General features: G+C 45.1%; 2 protein-coding genes across 2 annotated transcripts in view; both read right to left on the bottom strand.

Annotated features, from left to right (window-relative positions):
• LOC306656602 (CMRF35-like molecule 2) overlaps positions 1 to 27599 on the bottom strand; it is a 195625-nt gene that overhangs the window by 149684 nt on the left and 18342 nt on the right. The gene's annotated exons all lie outside the window — the stretch shown is intronic.
• Positions 755 to 22475, bottom strand: CD300LD (CD300 molecule like family member d). Its single transcript, XM_079131968.1, has 5 exons — positions 22056 to 22475; positions 15992 to 16334; positions 5500 to 5841; positions 3252 to 3369; positions 755 to 1205 (listed from the first exon to the last, which is right to left on the bottom strand). The coding sequence occupies exons 2-5, from the start codon at positions 16098 to 16100 to the stop codon at positions 1085 to 1087; spliced, it is 690 nt and encodes a 229-aa protein (XP_078988094.1). The 5' UTR covers positions 16101 to 16334; positions 22056 to 22475; the 3' UTR covers positions 755 to 1084.

Raw genomic sequence — 27599 nt, 5'->3', positions numbered from 1 at the left:
CTGTGCCCTAGAATGTCCTTCCTGGCCAGGGCCCTGAGGCTTCTGCCCCTGACCGCTATGCCTTCTCCATAGTGGCCTCCTTCCAAGAAGTACAAGTCCAGGAGGTGGACTTGAGATAAGGAAATCTTTTCTCCTGATCACCAGCGTCACTTTCTGAACAGTCAACCCCGGAAGCTTCACCCATTCGGTAGAATCTTAGTCTGGGCTCATTTGAAAGGATACACAGCTGTGTCCCAGCCTTGCCCCTCCCTCCCGCCGCCCCAAGCCCTGGATCTGCTCTAGATCCGGCCTCTGACCCGTGGTTCCGCCACAGTTCCCAAAATGTCTAGCCGGGTGTGGTGGCACATGCCTGTAATCCCAGCGATTCAGGAGGCGAGGCAGGATCGCAACCTCACAGCCAGCCTCAGCAACTTAGGGAAACCATTCCTCAAAATAAAAAATGAAAGGGTTGGGGGTGTGACTCAGTGGTTAAGCACCCCTGGGTTCAATCCCCAGGATCAAAAAAAAAAAAAAAAATGTGCATTATCAAGTGGGTCATTACTACCAAAATGTACGCCTCATCTTCCAAGAGCAGCAGCGTTAACTGCTCAAAAAAGGGAAGAAAACATGGAGAGATTGACAGGAGTGCCAGCAGGCAGGGTGTGGTCTCCGACCTTCACTCATTCAGGTCCCCGAGCCAGGGGCGGAGCTGGCGGGAGTGGGGCTGGCAGCCTTTCTTTGTCTTGAGATTTAGGATGTGGAAACACTTCGTTGGTTGGAGTCCTGAACCCTGTGGAATGCAAAGAAAGGTCCATTAATGCCACAGGTGACCCACACTTGAGATGACATGTGACCTCCGAGGAACTGGAGGCCCAGGGGAAGCACCGTCTCTGCTCGCACTTCCTACGTCCTTGGCCGCCCCGGTGTCGCAGCTGCAGAAGCGGGGACCAGAGGCTGCTCCCTGAAGCTGCCTGAGTGGCCTCAACCACAGTCGCTGCTGACCGCATCACTTCCTCACAGAAACGTTCTCTCTCTTCTACTGGAGGGTCTTTGTCTCTGGACAGGCACCGAGGGCACCAGGGCTACTGGTTCTCATCTGCTGACTTTACCTCCTCTCGGAGCATCTCTGAGGCCTGTTCACCCAGAGGACAGCACAGAGCATGCTCAGGAGCAGGGGCACCTCCAGGAAGACCAGGAGCAGGAAGTAGGTGCTGCTGAACAGGGACCTGTGGGAAAAAGAGCACAGGAGATAAGCTGCCACCTGGGGCAGGAGTCTGCAGTCTTCCAGTCGTCCCTGTGCCCAGATCCGGGGTTCCAGCAGCCAGCTGAGGGCAAGCCTGGAAGCATCAGGATGGTCCCCTAGAGGGGTGCAGTCCTGCTGCCCACAGGATATCCCCACCCCAGTTTGCTTGGCCTGAAGCCACTTCCCTTTCCTGTCCACCACCAGCCTGCCCGGGGCCTGGCCTCCCCCTGTTCCCTTCACCTAGTCTTCCCCAGCCAGGCTGAGGCTTGGCTGTTTTCTGAATTTTTGTCTTGGCTTCTCCACCCAGATGGCCCTCCCCATCCTCGTTGCTGCCTGGGTCAGATCTGAGGTCACATCTTCGGAGGCTTGTGGGACACCACACCTGGGAATCATTTACCTCTGCTCTGACCCTCTGTCCCATGGATTGACACCTGGCCCTGCAGTCCTCTGTTGCTCCCTCTGGGTCTGTAAGGCCCTGAATGTTATTAATCCTCAATCCCCCACCTTCCGCACCACTCTCCACACCCTTCATAGGTCCTGACCCCCTGGGGCCATCTTTGTTTCTTCCCTCAGTCCAATAGGAGGCTATCCTCAGCTCATGGGTAGATTTGAAAAATCTGAAGGCTACCCAACTTCAGAATGCTGGATGAGTCCTGGATTAAAGTGCATGTGTTCCTGAGAGATGAGGGAGCGGCCACTAGGCAGCCGTAGATCAAATGCCCTTGAATGTCCTGAGGCAGTGTGCTCTTTCCCATTGCTCTGCACTCTGGTCTCTTGCCCTCTGTCTCTCAGCAGCTAAAATTCCATACATTTACACAAAAGCACTTCCAAAACACAAAGGAGGAAACCGACCAAACGAACAAAAATAATCAAAGAGCTGGGCACAGTGGCAAATGTCTATAAATCCCAGCAGCTCAGGAGCCTGAGGCAGAAGAACTGCAAGTTCAAGGCCAGCCTCAGCTATTTATAGAGGGCCTAAGAACTCTGTGAGACCCTGTCTCAAAATTTAAAAAAAAAAAAAAAAAAAAAAAAAATGACTGGGGATGTGACTTAGTGGTTGAGTGCCCCTGGGTTCAATCCCTGGTACCAAAAAAAAAAAAAAAGTCAAAGTCAAAGCAAGGAGGCCTACACCAGTTCCCAAGGTGGAGTTCTTCAGACGTATTTACCTAAATCAGGAGAGTAGGAGGAACAGAGTTGACTGGAGAGGGAACCAGACAAGGCAAGGAGCTGGAGAAAGGGACTTCTGCAGCTCTGGAAGGAGCAGGGGGTTTGTGTTCAGCTGTGACCTTGACCGGGGCTTTAAACCGGGAGAGCTATCAGACGCTGACTTCCTTTGGAGATCTTCCTGGGAAGTAAGCATCAGACTGGCCCCCAGGGCCCTCTGCCATGAGTAAGCGAGCCGAACTTCCAGCTCCCCATCCCTCCCCCTCTGCGTTTCCCTCACCTCCACTCTGGTGCTTGGGAGAGGTGGGCTGGACAGTGAGACCTGCCAGGAGAGATGGGAGAGGAGTCTCTGGCAACCCACTACCAGCCAAACTGTAACAGTCTCTTGTCCCCAAGGGGCCAAGTCGGAGAGAGACCAGAGGCCCATGCTCAGTCTCCACTCCTGCCACCCAGTGGAAGACTTGGCTTTCGTGCATGATCAGTGGGAAATCTTACCATGCTCCAAAGTAAACTGAAGTTGGAGGAACCACCTCAGATTTCACAGTGACTCTACTAATGTGAGGGTATATCAGAGGGGCCATGTGGGGGTGCCATCCTGAGTACACCCACAAGATACAGTGGCCAGGTTTAGCACATGAAAGTACAGGATGCTCAGGTAAAGTCGGTATCCAGATAAACAACATGTACTTTTTAGTGTTAGTATGTCCCATTAAACACTTGGAATCCCTTATGCTAAAGCATTATTTATTGCTTGTCTGAATTCCAGGATTCCTGGGCATGCTATATTAAATCTGAAAACCCTCCCAGGGGAGAAGCCACAGGGCCAGGCCAGCAAGAAAGGACAGCAGGACCCAGCTCCACTTACCACTTGAGGGGACTGGTGGTGTGAGTCACTGGTGGGTTGCGGGTCTTCTCAGTGATTGAAGATATGAAAGCCAGACCTGGCACTGAGGTTGTCCTTACTGCCCCTGGGTTTCCTGTGGCTAAACAAGGCCAAACAGAGCTCACTCCTTCCATGAACAGCCCAGCTCTGGATGTGGCCTAAAACGTTCTTCACTTGAGAATTAAGGAGTTTCTCCTTTGCCACCAGGACCCTTTGGCTGTCATCTAAAATATTACAGTAGTTCTTTAATAAAGAAAATAATTTGATGACCACACAAGAGATTCTGAGGACCAAGCTCAGGAAGCAAGATATGATAATCAGTTACAGCCCTGTTTGGTACTGCTGAATACACTCGGGCATTTTGTGGTCTCTAGGCCAGACTAGCTCTTTCTGAGTCTATGCCTGGGCTGAAGCTAGCTCACTGCCACCTGTTCAGAGGTGACACAACCTGCTGAGCTGGTCCCCTTTCCTCAGCCTCTTCTGGGAAACCCAGGCTTCCTGGCACTGAGGGTTGGGTGCCAGAGGACTGGACCAAGTGCCATTCTCTTTTATCTTTCCTTTCCCATCCTTTCCTATCTTCCCATAGCTTCGTCATGTCCCCATCCCTTCTGCAGTGAGTCTGGTGCTTGGGGAGGTCCAGCCTCCACTGTGATGTCAATACCGGCTGCACCACATTGTTCTCACCCCTGCTGAGCTTCTAGAACAATCTGAACATAAAAGATCACATTACATTTGGCTCTTTTTTTTTTTTTTTTTGATGATATCATCTTTCCATATTAGATCCAGGCATGATTGGCATGTAATAAACTGTAAATGTTTGACGTATACAGTTGTTAAGTTGAGGATACATTCACTTGGTCACACCACCACTCGATCAAGATAGTGACACATCCAAGATACCCAAAGCTTCCTCAGTAATACCCTCTTTCCTATGCTGTCCCCAGGTGTTGTGGATTGAAAATCATTGAATCCATACAATGCCTTGTACCTCCGAATGGAACAGTATTTGGAGACAGAGCCTTCGAAGAGGCAACAACTGAACTAGGCCACATAGGTAGGCCACAGAGGATGGGCCCTAATCCAGGCTGGCTGATTTCCTTGGAAGAAGAGATTAGAACCCATGGAGAGATCCCAGATCCCTTCTGTGCAAGCTCAAAAGGATGACCACGCAAAAGGACAGCAAGAGGGTGGCTCTTTGCATGGGCATCCTCAGGCGATCCCAAACCTGATCTTGGACTTCCAACCTCTAAAACGGTGAGGGATGTTTCCGTTGTCTCAACCACCCAGATTGTGGCGTGGCAGCTAAGCAAACTAACACAACGGGAACCACTGATCTGCTTCCTGAGATTATCCATGAGTCTGCACTGTCTAGAATTTTATGCTACATGCAATGAAACAGAATGTTCCAGAAGGCCTTCACTTCAGGCAAGTTCTGAAGATTCGATAATGGGGTCACCTTCCTCCTGGGCGTTGTCAGGATTCAGAGACAATGCCTGCTCCCCACTGTGTCAGCAAACATGCTCAGAAGTCCCAGGCATGGGCTCTGGTGACCGTGCTGCTCCTTCATGCCCCTAGACCCCTGCCAGCTAGTGTGCCTGAGGGCAGGACCACAGACTCAACAGGAAACGCCCTCAGACCCAGGCCCTGGGACCCTGGTGGAGCCTCCCAGGAGTGCCTGTGTTCTGGAGGATCCAGAACCAGACTCGTTAAGCCAGAGGCATGAAAGACTCCCAGCAGGACTTCCAGCACCAGAAGTGCAGCAGTCTGTGTGGCCTTGCCAGGCCTCGGGAGTCAGAGCAGCAGCACTCTGGCTGCCTACGTGGGGCTTCTCTCACCCCAGGGTCGCCCCAGGGTCAGATGCAGAGTTGGGGTGAGAACAGCACCTGTGAAGGTCCAGCCCAAAGAGCAGGGCACCCCTGGACACTGAGGTCCCGGAAAGCAATAGCAGGGGGGTCTCTCCAGACCAGCTGAAACTGGGGACCATCACCTTGACCTTTATTGGTAGTAGACTCAGGACTGGGCTATGCAGAGGGAAAAGTGTCTGAGTGGCCTGCTGACTTCCTGCAGGAGGTTCCAGGATCCAGGGGCATCTAAGAGAAGCCCCGCCCCTCCCCAATCCCAAGCGTTCACTGTGAGACCTGGGGACTCAAGTCCCCTCTGTGACAGGTCACTCTGAGTAATGGTTAATTCACTTGAGTGGGACCTCAGGGACAAATCAACACACTCTTACCTGGGTCAACTTTCACATTAACTTGAAACCCATGGTCACGTCCAGGCCTCTCAACTCCACACCAATAAGTGCCAGCGTCATCTTTCCTGAGGTCCACCATGGTCACCATGAATGTGAGCTTTTCCTGATCATCCCTGATGGACACACGGTCCTTCTTCACCTCCTGCTCTGACCCAGTGGTGCTAACAAGGATTACACAGGAACTCCAATAAGCTCCTCCACACCAGTACTTGCGGTGGGTCTTCCACGTTGAGGTGTAATTACACCGCACAGTCAGTGAGCCCCGCTCTGGGCCACTCTCAGTCTTTGGACCAGTGACTTCATTCTGAGCAGTGCAACAGCCTGGAAAACACAAATCCAAGTAGCTGTCACTTCCCACCCCTAGGGCATGGCCAGAGTCCTGCACTGGGAAGAGTTCCCAAACCCAAGTGCGCCATGAATTGAGTAGTGGTCAAGGAGGGGATCTGCCTTCCAGGAGACAGACCTGCCTACTTTAACATGCCGCTGGGCTGCAGGTTCAGGAAGGTCACTGACGAGCCCAGGACACCTCTCTCAAGAAACCAAAATGGCAGCACAGCAATCATGGCTTCCGTCATTCACCCCTCTCTGCCTCTGATGGCCAATGAGCCATTGTTTTTTATTGTAAGTACTATCCATTGTATGGATGGTCCACAAGTCTTTTAATACATTCATGTATTGGTGAACATTTGGGTTGTTCCCAGTTTGGACTATTACAAATAAAACAACTATGAATGTCCTTATACAAACTCATGGGTAGACATAATGCTGTTATTTCGAGTATGTGGTTTTCATTCACCTTTCCACTGAATAATGGTGTTGAGGATTTATTTTTTCCTTGTACCAGGGATTGAACAGGATCCTCCTGCCTTAGCCTCCCAAATTGCTGGGATTACAGGTAGTGCTCCACCACACCCAGCTATGTTGAACATCTTTTCATGAATTTATTTACCATCCAAATATAGACTTGGGTAAAGTGTCTATTCAAATCTTTAACCCATTTTTATTGGGTTTTCTTATTATTGAGGTTTGAGACTTCTTTTTATTCTGGAACAAATTATTTATCAGATTGCACTAGTTGTCTATTGCTGCGTATCAAGTTACCAAGAAACTTAGTGGTACATCAAACATTTATTATCTCATAGTTTCTTCAGTTCAGGAAGCTGGACATGGCTTGACTAGGTCCCCTGGCTCACGGGGTTGTGGCCAAGGTGTCAGCCAGCGGGGGCTTCAGATGCCTCAAGGAGGAGGATCTGCTTGAAAGCACCTCACGTGGGTTTTAGCAGGTCTCAGGTTCCCTCTCACTGTTGGCCAGGTGACAGTTCCTTGACACTCAGGCTTCCCCACAGGGCTACTGACAACATGGCAGCTTGAGTCTGACAGAGAGCAAGGTCCAGGAGAAGACAATGCGAGTGGGCACGTGAGATGGAAGCTACAGCCTTTTTGTAATCTAATCTCAGAATCGATAGTCCGCCAACTGTTCCATATTCTATTCACCAGAATCAAGTTACCAGGTCCAGCCCACACTCGGGAAGAAATCACACCAGGCTGAGTGCCCAGAGGTGAAGATCCCTGGATCCACCTTCAAGGCGCCCTACGCACAGCTTCTGCAGCTACCTCCCAAATGACTTCTCCTAGTCTCATTATATTCTCTTAATGCTTTTTACCAAAGAGTGGAAGTTCTAATGTTGACAAAGTCCAATTTATCAGTCTTATAGATTGTACTTTTGGTGTGAAACCTAGGGAAAAAATGTACCCAACCCAGTACCTCAAAGAGTGTATACATTGGTTTTGGTTTTTTGTTGGTTGTTTTGTTTTGTTTTGGTACCAGAGGTTGAATCCAGAAATGTTTAACCACTGAGCAACATCCCCAGCCCTTTTTATACTTTATTCAGAGACAGGATCTTGCTAAGTTGCTCAGGGCCTTGCTAAATTGCTCAGGCTGGCTTTCACCTGGCGATCCTCCAGCCTCAGCCTCCCTAGCGGCTGGGATTTCTTCCCTGTTTTATTATGGAAGTTTTGTGGTTTGGAGTTTTACATCTAGATCTGTGATCTATTTTGAACTAATTTTTGTGAATAATCCAAGGTATGGGTGAAAATCCATTTTTTACATCGGGATACCAGCACAATTTGTTGACGGGATCATCATTTTTTTTCTTTCTTTTTTTTAATATCAATGTTTTTGTCACTGAGATGTTATTGTTCATAAGCCAAGATAACCTAATTACCATTATAAATTTAAAGGAAGGAGTCTCTTGATATTAACCACTGTATTAGAGAGCCAACTCCTCTTTATTTTTTAAATTAACCCAGAAGGACTTTGTGGCATTAGTATTAAAGTTAAAACCAGATTTATCCATGTACTGAACTAAAAAATGTAGTTGAAATGCCATTATGGATTGCAGTGTCGTTCCATATGTATGCTCCAGTTCACAATTCTGTGTCAGTTTAATCCCTTGCCATGTTATTTCTGTTGCTTTTTATAAAAAAAATTTTTTTTGATCTATTTGGTTATACACAATAGTAGAATGCATTTCAATGGAACCACCTTTGACCCAGTTATCCCACTCCTCAGTTTATGCCCAAAGGACTTAAATCAGCATACTACAGTAACAGACACATCAATGTTTACAGCAGCTCATTTACAATAGCTAAACTATGGAACCAACCTAGATGCCCTTCGACAGATGAATGGATAAAGAAAATGTGGTGTGTGTATATATATATATATATATATATATATATATATATATATATGATGGAATATTACTCAGCTTTAAAGAAGAATGAAATTCTCCAAATGGATGGAGTGAGAGAATATCATGCTAGGTGAAATAAGAGAACCCACAAAAACCACGACTGAATGGTTTCTCAGATATGCAGATGCTAATTCACAATAAAGGGGAGATAGGGAAGAATAGAGGTACTTTGGATTAGGTAGAGGGGAGTGAAGGGAGAGGAAGGGGTATGGGGGAAGGAATGATAGTAGAGTGAAACAGATTATTGCCTCATGTACATATATGACTGCATGTCCAATGTGATCGTACAATACGTACCATCAGAAAAATGAGAAATTATACTCCATTGACATATGATCTATCCAAATGTGTAAATGCATTCTAATGTCATATACAACTAATTAGACCAAATTAAAAATTTTAAAAACAAAAAAAGAATGTATTTTCATCATTTTTTTCATTTAATTGCCTTGCAGCATTGCCTATATGTATGTGTGTGGGGTGTACCTACATCCAGATTCCCTGTTCTGGTACACCCTGATGTATGTTTCTATCTGACACCAATACTGATGTTAGGACGACAGCTTTATTTTAAGTCTAGAAATTAGAGAGTGGATGTCTTCCAACTCTGTCCTTCTTTTTCAAAGTTATTTTAACGATTCCAGGTCCTTTATATTCCCACATCAGTTTTAGAATCAGCCTGTCAATCTCTACCAAAAAAAAAAAGGAAAGTAAAGAAAAGAAATTCTGCTAGGATTTTTAGGGGTTGCATTGGATCTACAAGTCAATTGTCTTTTTAACAATGTTGAACCTTACAAGCCATACACAAGATAAGTTTCTTCATTTATTTAGGTTTTCTTTAGTTTCTCTCAGTGTCATTGTATATTTTTGCCATTTAGGTTTTGCTCTTTTGTAGGTTTATCCTTAAAGAGTTCATATTTTTATATTATTATAAGTGGTATTTTAAAATCTCAATTTCTGCTCAGTTATTACTTATATATAGGTATCAATTGATACCTGCAACCTGGGGAGACTCTCTCTCTGGTTCCAGTAGTTATCTTTAGAGAGGGGGATATTTCAAGGGTTTTCTGAATGGATAATTGTGTTGTCTGCTGCTCAGGAGAGTTTTATTTCTTCATTCCATCTGGATGTCATATATGAGTAAGTTCTTAAAAAATCTTAGTGCTGTCTAGAAACTCCACTACAATGTAGAACAGAAATGGTGGAAGAAAGCATTCCTGAGGTTAAGGAAGAAAAAGCATTTGGTCTGTTACCTTTTATAATTGCCCTTCATCAGGTTGAAAATGTTTCCTTCTTGCCAAGAGTTTTTCTTGATCTTCTGTTTGTTTTGTTTTGATTTTTGTTTAAATCAGGAACAGAGTTGGATTTTATCAAATGCCCTCTCTGTGTCTATTGAGATGACCGTATGAGTTTTATTTTGTAGTGTGCTTGATTTACACTGATTAATTTTTGAAGATCACTCTCAGGATAAACCTGCTTGGTCATGATGCTTCATTCCTTTACATACTATTGAATTCAATTTGCTAAAATTTTCCTTAGGAATTTTGCAATTTCATTTATGCAAACATTCACATAAATATTTGCCTGTGATGTCTTGGTCCGGTTTTTGTATCAGGTTAATGGTGGCCTTGTTGATCTCGAGTTTCTAGAGTTTTATAGAATTGCTATTGTCTGGGCCTTAAATTTGAATTCTCTGGCATACCATCTGAGCCCAGAGTGTTTGGTTTTGTTGTTTTGGTTTGGTTTTGTGGGAAGGTTGTAAATCACAAATTCTGTCATTTACAGATAGAGTTATTTCAGTTATCTATTTCTTCCTGAGTGACTTTGATAGTTTGTGCCTTTCAAAGATTTTTTCCATTTCATCTAAGGTGGTAAATATGTAAGTTACTTATGATATTTCCTTATTGTTCTTTTCACCTCTGAAAGTTCTATTGTAATTCCACTTTTCTCATTTTTGATATTAGCAATTTATTTTTTCTCTATTTTTTTTCCCGGTCACAATGACTAGAAGTTTATCAGTGTGTTTGTATCTTATCACTGAAATGGCATTTCATTTCATTGACTTTTTTCTGTTGATTTTCTGTTTCTATTTCATTGATTTTTTTTTTACTCTGATCTTTCTTAACTCTTTCCTGGTGCTTACTTGGGGCTTCATCTTATTTTCTTTTTGTAGTTTCTTAAGCTAAGGTAATCTTTCTTCTTTTCCAACAGTCATCTTTAGTTATTTTCCCCTAAGTACTACACTAGTAGCATCTCACTGTCTTAGCACATTCAGGCTCCTATAACAAATTGCCATGAACTTGGTGGTTTATAAACAACATAAATTTATTTCTTACAATCCTAGAGGCTGAGAAGTCCAAGGCTAAAGGCATGAGCAGATTTGTTGTCTGATAAGGTTTGTACATAGTCACTGGGATTGTAGGCAGGCACAACTGTACCTTGTTTAGTAAGATTGATTTATTTATTTTACTACTGGTGCTTGAACCCAGGGGTACTTTACCTCTGAGCTACATCCCCAGTCCTTTTAAACTTTTATCTTGCAACAGGGTCTGGCTAAGTTGCTGAAGCTGGCCTCAAACTTGCCATCCTCCTGCCTCAGCCTCCTGGCTCTCTGGGATTACAAGCATGTGCCACTACACCCGACTAGTAATCTTGGATTTTAATTGGAAACTGAATATTACTGATCAGTCTACCTAAAATCTCAAAACATCATAAACAAAGTAAATGAAAAATGGGGAAAATATTTCATAACAGGCTTTAAATTCCTAAATGTAGAAGCAGATTTTAAATATCAGTAAGAAAAAATGCATATCCTGGGGTATGCCCGTGTTGTAAAGGCACTGATCCATTCAGGAGGGCAGAGCCTTCGTGACTTATCTCCCACAAATTCTAATACATTGTGTTTTTATTTCCACTCAATTAAAAAACTTTACAGTTTCCTTTTTTGTTTGTTTGGGGGTTTTAGAAGGGAGCTCTTTGGTTTTAAAATATTTGGGAACTTTCCAAGAACTTGTCTTTCATTTCCAATTTAATTTTATTGTGATCAGAGAATGACTTAGATCCTTCTAAATTTATTGAGACAGGTTCATAATCCAGCATGTATATACCTTGGTAGATGTTTATTTGAAAAGCATATATATTCTGTTGTTGTTGGACAGACCATTAAACAGCATTAAGGGTAAGTTGACCGACAGTGCTGTTCAAACCTACTCCTTCTGACTGATTTTCTATTTGTTCTATCAACAACCAAGAAAGGAGAATTAAAAGGGTTATTTACCCCTTTTACTTGTAGTTCTATCAGGTCTTGTTCCATGCATTTTGGAGCTCTGTTATGAACTCTTTTAGTAGATAAGTAAATAAGATTACTATGTTTTCTTGAATCTACCTCTAGATCTTTAAGAAATAAAAATATGAAATAATATTTTTGTCACTAGCAGAAGTCTTTGCTCTGCAATCCACTTTGGAATTAGTATACACATTCCAGCTTTTAAAAAAACTATTGTTTACATGCTATAACTTTTCCCATTCTTTTAGTCTACTCATATCTTTATACCTAAAGTACGCTTCTTGTAGATAATAGAGATGGATCATCTAAGTTAGACTGAATTTGGTTTTAAATTTAATCTTTCGATCTCTGGCATGTTTAGACATTTATATTTAATGTAATGATCTATATGGCTAGGTTTCTATCATATTACTATCAATTTTTTATTAATCTCATTTGTTCTTTGTTCCTTTTTTATTTTTCTGCCTTTTGGAATTTATTGAGTATTTTTCATGATTCTCATATCTTTGTTGGTATATCAGCTATAACTCTTTGTTTTGTTATTTTACTGGCTGCTTACGGTCTTATCATGTACATTTTTCAATAATAACCTCCAAGTATAGCACAGCACTTCTTGTATAGTATAATAAACTCACAATCATATAATTCCATTTTCTCATTCTCACGTTTTATGCTGTCAGTGACTTTTACTCACTACACGCTATAAATTACACAATACATGATAGCTATTAAAAGATAATTACCTTTTAAAGAAATTTTTTTAAATAAAAAATATGATCCCATATTTGCTTGAGTAAATGTCATTTTTAATATGCCATTAATCTCATCTGGTGTGTTTTTCCTCTCAGATACAGTTTTCAGCTTTAAAAGTCTGAAATGGGTCTTTTTATATTTTCCGTGTCTCCTAGACATTTGAAATCTAGTTACCACACTGTTTTATCTCCTGCTGTGCTAAGGTTAACATCCATGTCAGTTCTGGGTTGGTTTCGGTTGTGACTCATCTCAGCATCAGTGGTGTTTTCCTGATTTTTCACATAATCACATCTCACAGTCTTTGCCTGTCTTGCACATCTTGTGATCTTCACCCTGTTACTGTCAGGTATTTTTGTATTCCTATAAATCCTGAGATTTGTGCTGGTATGTAGTTAAATTACTTGGAAGAGTTTGAATCTTTCAAGACTTGCTCTAAAGATCTGTAAGGCCAATACTACCAAAAGCACTACACAGATTGAATGCAATTCCAATTAAAATCCCAATGACATACCTCATAGATAAAGAGAAAGCAATCATGAAATTCATTTGGAAAAATAAGACCCAGAATAGCCAAGGCAATCCTTAGCAGGAAGAGTGAAGCAGGAGGCATCACAATACCAAACCTTAAACTATACTACAGAGCAATAGTAACAAAAACAGCATGGTATTGGCACCAAAATAGACAGGGAGACCAAAGGTACAGAATAGAAGACACAGAGACAAACCCACATAAATACAGTTATCTCATACTAGACAAAGGAGCCAAAAATATACAATGGAGAAATGTTAGCCTCTTCAGCAAATGGTGATGGGAAAACTGGAAATCCGTATGCAGCAAAATGAAATTAAACCCCTATCTCTCACCCTGCACAAAACTCAACTCAAAATGGGTCAAGGACCCAGGAATTAGACCAGAGACCCTGCACCAAATAGAAGAAGTAGGTCCAAATCCTCATCACGTCGGCTTAGGACCAGACTTCCTTAACAAGACTCCCATAGCACAAGAAATAAAAACAAGAATTAATAAATGGGATGGATTCAAACTAAAAAACTTTTGCTCACAAAAGAAACAATCAATAATGTAAAGAGAGAGCCTACGGACCAGAGAGAAAATCTTTACTACATGCACTTCAGATAGAACATTAATCTCCAGAATTTGTAAAGAACTCAAAAAATCAAAAATACAAATAACCCAATCAATAAATGGACTAAGGAACTGAGCAGACACTTCACAGAAGAAGATATACAATCAATCAACAAATATATGAAAAAATGATCAACATCTCTAGTAATAAGAGAAATGCAAATCAAAACTACCCTAAGATTTCATCTCACTCCAACTAGAATGGCTTTTATCAAGAATACAAGCAACAATAGGTGCTGGTGAGGATATGGGGAAAAAGGCACACTCAGACATTGCCAGTGGGATAGCAAATTGGAATCCCAAATTGGAAAGCAGTATGGAGATTCCTTAGAAAACTTGGAACGGAACCACAATTTGACCCAGCTATCCAACTCCTTGGCCTATACCCAAAGGATTTAAAATCAGCATACTACAGTGACATAGCCTCATCAATGTTTATAGCAACTCAGTTCACAATAGCAAGATTGTGGAACCAACCTAGATGCTCTTCAGTTGATGAATGGATAAAAAAACTGTGGTATATATACACAATGGAATATTATTCAGCCATTAAGAAGAATAAAATCATGGCATTTGCAGGCAAATGAATGGAGTTGGAGAATACCATGCTAAGTGAAATAAGCCAACCCAAGAAACAAAGGCCAAATGTTTTCTCTCATAAGTGGATGCTGATACATAACTGGCGGGAGAGAGAAGAATGGAGAATCTTTGGATTGTGTAGAGGGAAATTAGGGGAAAGGAGGGGGCAAGGGGTAGGAAAGATGGAGAAATGAGACAGACCTCTTTACCCTATGCACAAGTATGATCACAGGAATGGTGTGGCTCTACATTGTGTACAACCAGAGAAAAGAAGAGTTGTACTCCACTGGTATACAATGAATCAAAATGCATCCTGCTGTCGTGTATCACTAAATAGAACAAACAATTAAAAAACAAGAAACTGCAAAAAAAAAAAAAAAAAAAAAAAAGATCTGCAAGGCCTTACATATCAAAGTAGCATTTAGCCCAGAGATAATTATTCACCACTACGGAGGCAAGACATTGATAAACACAGCCTGATCCCCACAGATATATGAGTCCTGCCAATCTGGCTCATGAGAATCGTCACAATATCTGGCCCTGGGGAAGCTGGGCTCCACTCCCTCTGATCACTTTGGGTGGTTCTTTGCCCGACCTCAAATAGCTTCCTCATACATGGGGTGATCTTTACTCTCCTGAACGCTCATGGGAGCCCCTTTGCAGACCTCTGGGATTCTCACGCCTTTCAACTCTTTCCTTTCTGTACTGGGTCCTGTGAACTCTAACCACCTTTATCTCCACAGATGCTAAGCAACATCTCCTCAATCCCAGAGATCTTCTAGGGTCTGCTTGAGTGACCCTCTGTGGGTCTCGAACCTCAAACTCCTCTCAGGGCTCTGAGCTGGGCAGTCGATTGGTTCACATTTTGAATTTACTGCCTCTCATGGGCCACTGTTTTTCTTGCCTAATATCCAATGTGTTGAAAATATTCTTTTCATATATTTTGTCTATATGTTTATTGCTGTTTAAGGCAGGAGGGAAATCTGATTCCTTCTATTCTAACTTGTCCAGAAGCAGAGGTTCCATTGTTTATTTTGTGTAAAAAAGGCTTTTATCTCTGTATAAATGAGAATATGCAAGATTCTCATATGACTGTGTGTGGTTGTGTGTGTATGTGTATGTGTGTGCATGTGTGTGTGTGTGTGCACGCGCATGCGCGCAAAACAGGGTGAAGGAATTCTTCCCTGCCTCACCTTCCACCCCACTGGAGACAGCACTGGGGCTCTGCCGGTAGATCTACAGCGTCTTTTGCTCCATCTCTGCATACATCACTCTTTCCGGGGATCAGCTCAAGTTTTTCAGGCAAGTGAGGCTTGGTTTAGAGACCCCAGTAAGTCTCAGAAGCAGTCAGAGGAAGAGAGGGGAAGGCGTCTGCCGCGGAGTGGAATGTGTTCCTTTTCTTTCCCACACCCCTAGCTAGGAACTCCTGGAATGTCTTAGCACTTTCATGGTAGAAAGGAATACTGGACTATCTAGACTTTAGTTTCCTAAGATTCTAAACCTCCTTCTGTACCTAATGAGTTAAAAGAGAAGAGCTAATTTTACTTAAAGTGTGCAAAAGTGAATTACTCGGGCCCCAGAAACCAAACTGGAGGCTCTATTTAACGTGAATATCAGGTTTGTAGGTTCCTGGTAGGGCAGAGCTGGTGCCACTAATAAGCAGGTTGGGGCCACTGTCTTTTCCAACCCTGATACCCAAGCTGAGTTTGTCCTGCTTTGCTGATGGCAATGAGCACTAATGACAGGCAGAGAAGCTAAGGCGGTATTCTTCTTCTGATGTCTCTGGAATCCCACTTTTTGTCTCTAATTCAAGTCTCTACCTCAAGGAGTCTCACACATACACATATGGGGACAAGGAGATTCGTTTTTGTTGCTGGGGCAGAGAGAGCAGGATCTCTGAAACCTCCATCCTCAGCACAGTGGTCACATGATGCATGAGGGAAGAGTTCTTACCTGGATCAATGGTCACATTAACTTGAAACCCGTGGTCACGTCCAGACCTCTCAATTCCACACCAATAAGTGCCAGCGTCATCTTTCCTGAGGTCCACCATGGTCACCATGAACGTGAGCTTTTCCTGATCATCCCTGATGGACACACGGTCCTTCTTCACCTCCTGCTCTGACCCAGTGGTGCTAACAAGGATTACACAGGAACTCCAATAAGCTCCTCCACACCAGTACTTGCTGGTGGGTCTTCCACGTTGAGGTGTAATTACACCGCACAGTCAGTGAGCCCCGCTCTGGGCCACTCTCAGTCTTTGGACCAGTGACTTCATTCTGAGCAGTGCAACAGCCTGGAAAACACAAATCCAAGTAGCTGTCACTTCCCACCCCAAGGGCATGGCCAGAGTCCTGCACTGGGAAGAGTTCCCAAACCCAAGTGCGCCATGAATTGAGTAGTGGTCAAGGAGGGGATCCGCCTTCCAGGAGACAGACCTGCCTACTTTAACATGCCGCTGGGCTGCAGGCTCAGGAAGGTCACTGACGAGCCCAGGACACCTCAGAAACCAAAATGGCAGCACAGCAATCATGGCTTCTGTCATTCACCCCTCTCTGCCAGAGTTCAAAGTGATGAGAGTTTGGGACAATGTCACCACAGACAGAGTTCCATCATGAATATCTGCCAGGATCAGAAGTTGGTCTGCATCCTCCAATCTGCTTCTGGGATATCTGCAGGGAACTGAGACAATTACACACATCCTTTTGAAGAAAGATGAGCTTTTGAAGTTCCATGTGTTAATTATGAAAAAAAAAAAAAAAGAAAGAAAACAAACTCTGCCTCGAAAAGGCAAGACAACATTAAGGTAAATATTGTTTAAAAGTATATCTGAAAATTACTTACCAGGAATAAAAATATGATTGAAAATCACTTGAAGAAAACAAAATTTGATATTGAAGGTAAAATTTCCTTACAGAAGTTGATCTCATTACAGACAATATGAAAAAAAAATATATAAAGATGTACTCGAGTTTAAAAAAAATGAGAACATTACATATTAAAACTTGAATGATGTGGTCATAGCTGTAGTAACTTACTCCAAAAGTAAGTTCTTAGGAAAAAACTTCAACAATTCCCCAAAAAGTAAAACATAGAGTTAACAACTGACCCCACAAATATACTCCTAGGTATATACCCAAGAGAACTGAAACATATCCCAACACAAAACACCTACATGACGGTTCATAGAAGTGTTACTAACAACTGCCGAAAAGTGAGAACAACCCAAAGATCCATCAACTGATAAATGGGTAAACAAAATGTGGTATATCCACAATGGATTATCAGTCAGCAAAAAGAGTGAAGTTCTGATACAGGCTGTAATATTGATGAGCTTTGAAAACATCATGTGATGTGCAAGAAGTCAGACCCAAGAGTGATTCCATTCTTAGCAAACTTCCCCAATAGACAAATCCACAGAGGTGAGGAAGCAGATTGGTGGCTGTCAAACGCTGAGGCTGTGGGGAGGGGAGCAACTGCTAGTGGGTTCCCAGCTTCCTCCTGAGCTGATGAAAATGTCCAGGGGCGGACAGAGGTGACGGTCGTGCAACTTTGCAAATATACTAAAAGCCACTGAGTTTTACACATTAAAAGGGTGAATGCCATGGTGTGTGAATTGTAACTCAATGTTTCTGAAGCACTAGGGGTGGAACCCAAGCTCTTGCACATGCTAGGCAGACACTCGACCACTGATGGACATCCCCGGCCCTTTATCTGGAGCTTGAAAAGTGGAGAAAAGTTAATTCTCAACCTTAAACTCTCTTGAATTCATTTTAGAAAGAAAGGAAATTAGTGCAGTCATTAGCTTCAAGAAGATAGCATTAGTCATCCCAAGGCAATGAGAGGAAAAAGTTGTACATATGAGAAATTAATAATTAGAGAATAAAAACAGTAACATTGACCCACTAAATCTCAAAACTGTCTAGTTCTGGGCTGGAGATATAGCTCAGTTGGTAGAGTGCTTGCCTAGCATGAGAAAGGCCCTGTGTTCAATCCCCAGCACCACCAAAAACAAAAACAAAAAAAAAAAAAACTGTCTAGTTCTGATGTAGGAAGGGAGTAAGACATAACAATAAAGTAGAAAATCCTGCAACAAAGTAATCCATAAAAATGATGCAGCATAAATAATCAAAATGAGTGTATTGCAATAGCTATGAAGGTGTTCAGTACTTCTAAGTATTCAAAACAGGCCCCCTCACTGAACATGTGGCACTATCCCAAGGTTGGGATGTGTGGCCCTTATCAACCCCACATCCATATTCACGTTATGGACTGAATCTGTTACCCCTAAATTCACGCACTGAAGCCCTAGCTTCCCATGTGGTGATAGAGATGGGGCCTTTGGGAGGTGATCAGGGCTAGATGAAGTCCTGAGGAGCCTCCTAAGTGGATTAATTCTTTTATAAGGGACACTAGAGCACTCTCTCTGTCTCCCTCACCTTCTCCCTCTCTTCCTCCCCAAGTGCTCACAAAGAAAAAACATCCTTGCATCACATCACTGAGATAAATCCCACTTGAATGTGGTGTATAATATTTTTTACGTGCTGTTGGATTGGATTTGTTAGTGTTTTGTTGAAAATGTTTGTATTTGTGTTCACCAGGGACATTAGCATGGAGTTTTCTCCTTTCGTTGTGTTCTTGTCTGGTTTTGGCATAAGGGTAACGCTGGCCTTATACAGTGAATTTGGAAGGGTTTCCTCCCTTCAATACTTTGGAATAATTTGAGAACTGGCAATCATTTCTTCTTTAAAAGCTTGGTAAAAGTCAACAGTGAATTCGTCTGGTTCTGGGTTTTTCTTTTTGAGGAGTTCTGCCCCCCCCCCCATTACATGAGCAAGTGGGATTCATCCTAGGAATGCAAGGATGGTTCAACATACACAGATGATTAAACGTAAGACATCATCAAAATGAAGGATAGAAACCGAGCAACCATCTCAATGGAAGCAGAAAAAGTGTTTGCATAAAATTCAGCATCCATTCATGATTAAAACCCTCAAAAATTAGGTGTATGATGTACATCAACCTAATAAGGTCCATATATGACAAAACCACAGTCCATACCATATTGAACGAGGGATGGCTGAAATGACTCCTTGAACATCAGGAACAAGGGAAGGAGGTCCACTTTCATCAGTCTCATTCAATATGGTATTAGAAGTTCTTGCCAGAGCAAAAAGACAAGAGAATGAAATAAAGGGCATCCAAAGAGGCAAGGAGGAGTTCAGGTTATCCCTGTTTGCAGATGACATGATTTTTTTTTGTTTTGTTTTTGTTTGTTTGTTTTTGTTTTGTTTTTGTTTTTGTTTTTTTGACATGATTTTATAGAGAGAAAAACCTAAGGATTCCACCAACATGCTGTTAGAACTGATGAACTCACTAAGGTTGTAGAATACAAAATCAACTTACAAAGATCAGCAATTTAAAAAAAAATGTCAACAATCAAATTGCCAATAAAGAAATCAAGAAATCAATCCCTAGGAATAAACTTTATCAAGGAAGTGAAAGATCTCTACAATAAAAAACTGAAAAATCCTGACAAAATAAAATTGAAGAGGACACCAAACAAGGAAAGATAGCTCATGTTCCTGGATTGGAAGAATTATTGTTAAAATGTCCATACTACCCAAAGAAATCCATAGATTAAATGCAATTCCTTTTAGAACACCAATAGCACCCATCACAGAAATAGAAAAAGGACTCCTAAAATTTCTGTGAAACCACAAATGACCCCAAATAGCCAGAGGAATCCTGAGAACAAAGAACAAAGATGGAGGATCACAACATTTGCCTTCAGAACATAGAGCAAAGCAATAGTAACCAAGATAGCACGGTGCCGATAGAAAAAGAGACACAGAGACCAGTAAAGAGAAAAAAGCCACAGAAATAAAGTCACCTGGTTTTTCATAAAGGCAGCAAAAACATACAGTGTAGAAAGAAAATCTCTTCAACAAATGGTGCTGAGGAAACCAGATATTCATATGCAGAAGAGAGGAATTAGACCCTTATTTCTCACCATACACAAAAATCAACTCAAAACGGATTAAAGCCTTAAATGCAAAACCTGAAAGTACGAGAAGGAAATACAGGGAAATGCTTCAGGACGTGGGCTTCAGGAAATATTCCTTGGACATGGCCCCCGCAGTGCATGCCACACAAGCAAAAACTGAGACGTGGAATCACACCAAGCAAGTAAGCTTCTGTATGAGAAAGGAAGCAATAGGCAGGGTGAAGAGGCAGCCTGCGCAGTGGGAGGAATACTCAGGAACCACGCTTCCAACAGGAGATTAATATATAAGGAACTCAAACAGCGCAACAGCACAATAATAATAACAGTGAGGAGGAGAACGAAATTTAAAAATGAGCAAATGACCTGCATAGACCTTTCTCCAAGAGGACATGCACGTGGCCAACAAGTAGATGAAAAAGTGTTGGGGCACTGTCATTTCCCCCAACTAGAATGGCAATTACCAAACAGACAAAAATTTACACATGCTGGTGAGGGTGTGGGGAAAGGGGAACTCTCATGAACTGTTGTGGGGAACCAGCATGGAGGTTCCCCAACAGCTAGAAACGCACTACCATAGGACCCAGCAGGCCCATCCCCGGGTACATGGCCACAATAAATGGAATTCGCATGTCGAAGAGACGTCTGCACTCACGCTGCAGCACGAGTCACAAGGGCCATGGAGTGGAATCACCCTGGGTGCCCATTGATGGAGGGGTGGACAAAAAAAACTTATGACATATACACAGTGAAATTTCATTCCGCCATAAACAAATGAAACGGTCATTAGTGGCACTGTGGATGGACCTGGAGGACAGACTGTTAAGTGAAACAAGTCAGACAGAGAAAGACAAATGCTGCGCGTTTTCACTTACACGTTGATCTCAAAGAAGCAGAGAGCAGAATAATGGTTCCCAGTGCAGGGGAATCACGTGGGAGGGATGGGTTGAGAGATGGGTTAGTGGGTAGAGGGTTGTTACAGCCTTAAAGCAAAAGGGGACAGGAAAACGCCCTGTCCTGAACACTCCCTTTCCATCCCCCCAAGGCCTAGCCACGTTAAGGGGACAGCGAGAGCAGGCCTGGGTCAGGATGTCCAGACACGGGTCATCTCGAAGGACGCTGGCTTTCCTCACGCACACGGGACCCAGGGCGAATCCAGCACCGGGACACTCGCTCCTTGGGATGCTGCTCAGATAAGCAAACTAAGCTGCTGCTGCTTCCTCAGCTTCACATAAAACCCCTCTCTCAGCCCACCAGGGCCACCTGAGGGCACTGTGGAAAGGCTACCTGTCACTCCTTCAGCTGGCCTCCACCAGGGGAGGAAGCCTTGCAGGTGAGGCACGCTGGGGGACGGAGGTGCTGTCTGTTGGTCTGTCACCTCTGACCATTTCCCTGAGCAGCCACAGATCTCTGGTAAGCTTTTCCCAATAAATTACTGTCTCTGGGCATTTTCTTTGGCTTCTCTGCAACCTGCCCCTCTGCCCTGGCACAACGGGCTGTGGACACGACAGGGGGCCGCTGGGTGGAAGGAATAGCTCCCAGAGTTGTCCAGCCCTGCAGGACACTGTGATTGGCAACCATCCATTGCATGGTGAATTCTGTGGGCTGCCAAGGGGACGGATGTGCCCAAGACTCCACTCTGATCACTGTCCCCTGCACACCCGTGCTGAAATGTCACACCGTCATCCCTAAATGTGCATGATTTCTGTCTATTGAAAATAAAAATGCAGTTTGAAAGGTTGAATTTGTTCGTTACTTCACTCATTCGTTCCTCCATTTGTGCAGAACCACCAGGGTTGAGAAGCGGGCTTCTGAAAAGGGGGGTATTTTGATTTTGCTTTGTTTCTTACTCGTTTCCACACCTACCACAGAACCCACCAGGTGACAGAAAATAGCTTTTTATTGAATGCAGAAGCCTCTGGTGACTAGTTGGCCCTGTTCTCCTCCCCAGAACAGAGCCTCCGACTCCGGCCTGGCCTCCGACATTCCCTGCCCACCTCCGGTTCCACTCACCTGGGAGGAGGAGGAAAAGCAGAGCAGGGGACAGCCTCATGGTCCTGTGTCCACTCCTGTGGGTGGTGACAGGCACCCAAGGACCTTGAGACTCGAAGCCCAGCTCTGCCTCAGCCTCCTTTGGGCTTCTCTGGCCGACGTCTGCTTTGTCTGCACCGACTTCCCCGTTTCACGTGTCAGCAGAAAAGAGGGTGTTCTTTGGGAAGACAGAGTCGCCCGAGTGGCGCAAGCTGCAGACCGCGTCATGACTTCCGTATGTGTGGCGGAGGAGAGGCAGCCCAGGAACCGAGGAGCCATGGTGGCGGGCTGCCGCCAGGGCCGAGGACACGCAGGGCTCACGCCCCGCCTCGCTGGCCAAACGGCTGCTGCCCCACGCTCCCTCCAGACGGCCGGGCACAGGGCCTCTCGTACCACCCCTCCTGCGCTGGGCTGTCCTCCCCGCCCCGGCCTGACCCGTCTCCCCTAGGACAGCTTCCTCCGGGGTCCCGTGTCACTCTGCAGCACTGGCCTGTGCGGGGAGTGTCAGGAAGGAGAAGCCACACTTTCTCTCTGACCTCCTTTTGCCTGGGGAGCTTCCTCTCTGCATGCGTCACCCTGGCTGGTGGCTTTGGGTCACCACACTGCTCCACAACTGCTTCTTCTATGACCTTCGGGGCGATTCTCCCGTCTGTCCGCACCTCCTTCAGAGGGTCCCTCTGCCCTTGCTCTGTCACATGCTATCTCTACCCCCGTGTCACTTCTTGATTCTTTTCTATTTCCCATCTGTGTGGGTTTGCTTTTGTCATCGAAGGAATTTTCTGTTTTGGATGACAATCTGCAAAGAGACAGATGGAGCGACCTGTACTGTTAAGACAAAGAGCTGCATCGCCTCTCACACACACACACGCTGCTCTGTGTGTTGGCAGCAGGTCCAACAAACCCACCCAAGCCTGTGACAACGGACTCCATGACGGGTGACTTCCTGCCTGCAGCCACCCACACAGCAAACCCCTGCAGCAAAGCCACGGCCTTGAGCAGACCTCTCGGTTTGTGAGACTCTTCCACCGCTACCCCACGGCTGGTCCTGCAGGGCTCTGTTGGGGACTCCTGTGTGGCCTGGTCCAGGCGGAAGCAGCAAAGTCTACCAGGGGCGTCCCCTGCCTATAGCTCTGAGGACCTCAGGACATTCCCCACATAGAACCTTAACGAACACTGTTCCTCCCTCCCACAGGTCCCCTGTCCCCAAGAGGCAAAGGTGTGCTTAAACCTGAGTAAGCCGGAAGGGGAGCTCTCGGTGTGAGTTTCCTGTGGCTGCTGTAATAAGTCACTGCAAACTTGGTGGCTTGAAACACAGTTTAATTGTCTTACAGTTCTGGAGACGAGAAGTCTGTCGTGGGTCTCACTGGGTTAGAGCCAAGGTGTCAGCAGGCTGGTTTCCTCTGGAGCTCCAGGGGAGAATCTGTTCCCCTTCCTCTTCCGGCTTCTAAAGGACACGCATGTCCTTCTGTCTGCAAAGCCAGCAAAGGCTGTTTGTGCTCTGTCACATCTCATCACCCTGATGCTGACCCTCCTGGCTCCCCCTTTCATTCATCAGAACCCTGAGATTGCACTGGGTCATCCAGGCTGCCTGGGACAGTCTCCCCTGGGTCCACTGATGCCCATCTTAAATCCATCTGCTGCCTTAACTCCTCCTTGCCCTGTGACATAATGTGTTCCCAGGTTCTGGGGGTTGGGATGTCTTGAGGGGTCATTATTCTGCTGTCCGCTGCCTGGAGAAAGGTTGTTCTGATGGACTGAGAGTGCAGAACTAGGACTTCAGCAAGACTGGAGAAGCACCAGAGGAAGCTTGGCAGGAGAGACAAAGTGGGCAGCAGGGTGTGGAACTTCTGAGCAGAGCACAGTGGCTTAAAGGATATTTTTAGGATGCACAAGGTGGCATCCTGCTCTCTGAAATCCACATGACTCGCCAGTGCTGCCATGCACTGGGATCAAGGCCAATTCAAGGAGAGAACCAGGTTGGTCCCTGGGGATGGAGCTGTCCCAGCATGGTATGGGGGAAGATGATGAGGCACAGCGTGACAGGAGGGGTCAGGCTCTTACACAATGATAGGGACTTTGCAAAGGACGTGAATAAGGAATGGCTCAATAATCTAGCAGACCAAATGGATGTCCAGTGTATGGGATATGGGAGATGGCGAAACTCACTGCTGCTGCCCTCTAGGGGTCAGAGCCTGGAAAGACACCCCTTCCAGGAGGACTTGGTAGGTTGAGGGGGTTGGGGGTCATGTCTTCCTCTGCTTCAAAGCGGAATCAGAGTTTGATGGATGGAATTTACAAAGGGAGGCAGAAGGTAGCAGGAGAGCAGAAGCAGAGAGCAGAGAACATTGCAAACCCCCAAACTCAGCTGGAACACGTGTGAAGGACAGGGGATTGTGGGAAAGGAGACCAACCAAACTTCAGGTCGGCCACAGACAGCAAGGGCTGGCCCAGCTAAGCCAGTGGGATGCCACTTTGGGCTTAGGCATTGGGCAGCACTACTACTTGGAAGGGATTCTCTGTCCAGGGACCACATAGGTCATCAGACCCACTGTTCTGGCTCAGGGAGGAAGGAACGAGAAGGCTGTCACTTACATTCTTCTTGGGTTCTGTCTGCTCATTTTTCTCCATATTTTATTTTGAAACATTGTGTGCATGTCTGTGTGTGTGTGTGTGTGTGTATGTGTGTGTGTGTGTGTGGTACTGGGGATTGAACCCAGGGCCTTGTGCACACGAGGCAAGCACTCTACCAACTGAGTTACACCCCCAGCTCTGAACCATTTCTTAAACTGTTCAATCTCTTTGCTGAGCTTAGTTTTTGGAGAGTTCAGGTTTTCTGTGTTGCTGTAAAATAATGACTCTGCTCTAAAAGAATAAGAAAAGAGTTTATTCTGAGTCAAATATCAGTGACCATGGCCTGGGAACGTGATTGCAAGTTGCCTGGGTTGCAAGGTTCCACCATGGAAGAGGTTACATGAACAAAGAGGTTAGCCATAGAACAAAGAAGGTCATAAACCAAACACATTTGCCAAATAGGTTGGTGGGGCATTAGGTGGGCAGGCGACCACAGAGCGGGGAAGTCTTCTCTTTGTGTTTCAGATGTTAGAGCATCCTCAGCTTTAGGGCTGGTGGAGACTAGAGGTCTGAAAAGTGTGTGAGGAGTCTGAGTTTTACCTCGTAGTCCAAAGGCTGTCAGGTCAGATACAGAAGATGAAAGTAACTGGCTATTAAAGGGACTACAGTAGCCCAAGGCAGTTCTGGCTTTTGGTCTCCAACATTTTATCTCTCCACAATCATGACACTCTACTTGGTCAAGGTCAAACAGAAGACAGGACTTTAATGTAGAAGTGGCTTCTTCAGAGGACTTCAGCTGCACATCTGTGATTTTTGAGACTGGGCGGAAATATGTAATCTCTTCTTCCGCTCCCTTGAGTATTTCCTCTTGTGATCTGATTCTTCAACAAGCATGTAAATGTGGCTGGGCACAGTAATGTGGGCCTGTGATCCCAGCAGCTCAGGAGGCTAAGGCAGGAGGATCCCGAGTTCCAAAGCCAGCCTCAACAATGGTGAGGCACTAAGCAACTCAGGGAGACCCTGTTTCCAAATAAAATACAAAATAGGGCTGGGGAGGTGGCTCAGTGGTCAAGTGCCCCTGAGTTCAATCTCCGGTACCAAAAAATACAAAGAATGTAAATGTGACATTTGCAGGAGTACCTTCCCTCTGCCTGATCTTGTTAGCTATGAACAGGCCACCTTTTGTTTTGGGGGGGTGGTTGTTGTTTGTTTGGTTACTGGGGATCAAACCCAGAGCCCCAAATATGCTAGGTAAGCATTCTACACTGAGTCACAACCCCAGCCCTTTTTATTTTTATTATTATTTTTTTTATTTTGAGACAGGGTCTCACTAAGTTACTGAGGCTGCCCTGGAACTTGCAATCCTCCCGCCTCAGCCTCCTCAGTCGACCGGTCACTTTTGATGATCGAATGGCTGGGAATTGGTCACAGTGGCTTGAGGGGCAACAGAGGGTGAGAAGAGCTGCCAAAGCAAGGGAAGTTCTGTGGCCACGTCTCACTTCCTGTGACCACAGTTCACTCTCAGGGAAGGGCAGACCTCCTTCAGGAGCCTGTGAATCACAGACCAGCCCGTGCTGCTGCAGGTGGGAAGCCCCGCCTCGCATCCCATCTGGGGTCAACAACTGAGGGCTGTCAACCTCCACGGCAGTGCACAGCCCTGCGCGCACCGCTGTCTGGAACTTCATTCCCCCTCAGCTGACTGAGCCGGAGGGTCCCAACCGTCACATGCCCACATGTCACTTTGTGGCCTACAGCAAGATCCACGAGCTTACACTGCAGATTGGTCAGATGGGGGAGCAAGAGATGGCTTGCTTCTGGGCCTCGGTTGGGATGCCGTGGATGGCTAGGGGTGGCAAATGGAAGGGCGCTGTTATCACCTGCAGCTTCTCCACGCTCGAGGCTGGAGTGACCGAGGACTGAACTCGGCTGGGAAGTTCGCCCGGAGACCCTGGCCTCCCTGGGGCAGCTGGTTCCAAGAGGGGTTAAGCCCGGAGACCCTGGCCTCCCTGGGGCAGCTGGTTCCAAGAGGGGTTAAGTGCAGAGCAAGATCCACAGAGCAAACGTGGCCAGACCCAGAAAAGGGTGGCTGATCGCTGATGTAACCTCGGGAGACAGGTGAATGCACGTTCAATAGTGCATTCCCGGCAGGAGAAAATATTTGCTTCTTTCAGATACAAAACATACGTCCATACAGTTGTCCCTTGGCCTCTGTAGGGGAACCGCTCCCTACCCCAGGATACCAAAATGCACAGATGCTCACGCTCATGTCCCTTGTATAAAATGACAAGGTGTTGGCATATAACCTACATGTTTATATCCTCCCATAAAAATAATCTCTGGGTTAAAATACAGAAGGCAATATAAATGCTGTGTAAATTGTTGTTATGGCATATTGCTTAGGAAAGAAAAAAGTCTGTACATGTTCAGCACAGATGCAATTTTTTGAGCATTTTCAATCTGCAGGTGGTTGAAATTCAAGGGGTAACTGTATATGGACATAAATACATGTACCGTGTCTCATTAAAACTTTACAGGGCAGAGGTTTTAGGGGGAAAACACCTACCCAGCCTCCTGAGGAAAATGCAGATAGAAATGAGATGGAGAGACACATCGGTGCTGGCTGTGGTGGCAAACAGCTATGATCCCAGTGGCTCCGGAAGCTAAGGCAGGAGGAGCATAAGTTCAAAGCCAGCCTGAGCAACTCAGTGAGGCCTAAGTAACTTAGTGAGACCCTGCCTCAAAATTTAAAAAAAAAACCAAAGAGCTGGGATGATGCGTCTAAGTGGCTAAGCATCCTGGCTCAATCCCCAGTACGTGCGGAGAAACACGTCTGTAGTCTGCTATTTGGATCATTCCCAGCCCACCCAGACTCATGGGAAGGGGACATAAACCCAGACTCTTAATGGAAGGAGTGTCAAGGAATCTCCAGCCATGGTCTTAAACTGCCACATGGAA

This window comes from Sciurus vulgaris (assembly GCF_902686455.1).
Source record: "Sciurus vulgaris genome assembly, chromosome: 3".
Classification (NCBI taxonomy): Eukaryota; Metazoa; Chordata; class Mammalia; order Rodentia; family Sciuridae; genus Sciurus; species Sciurus vulgaris.
Note: the sequence above shows the minus strand (reverse complement) of the source record. Positions and strands in the feature narration are given on the sequence as shown.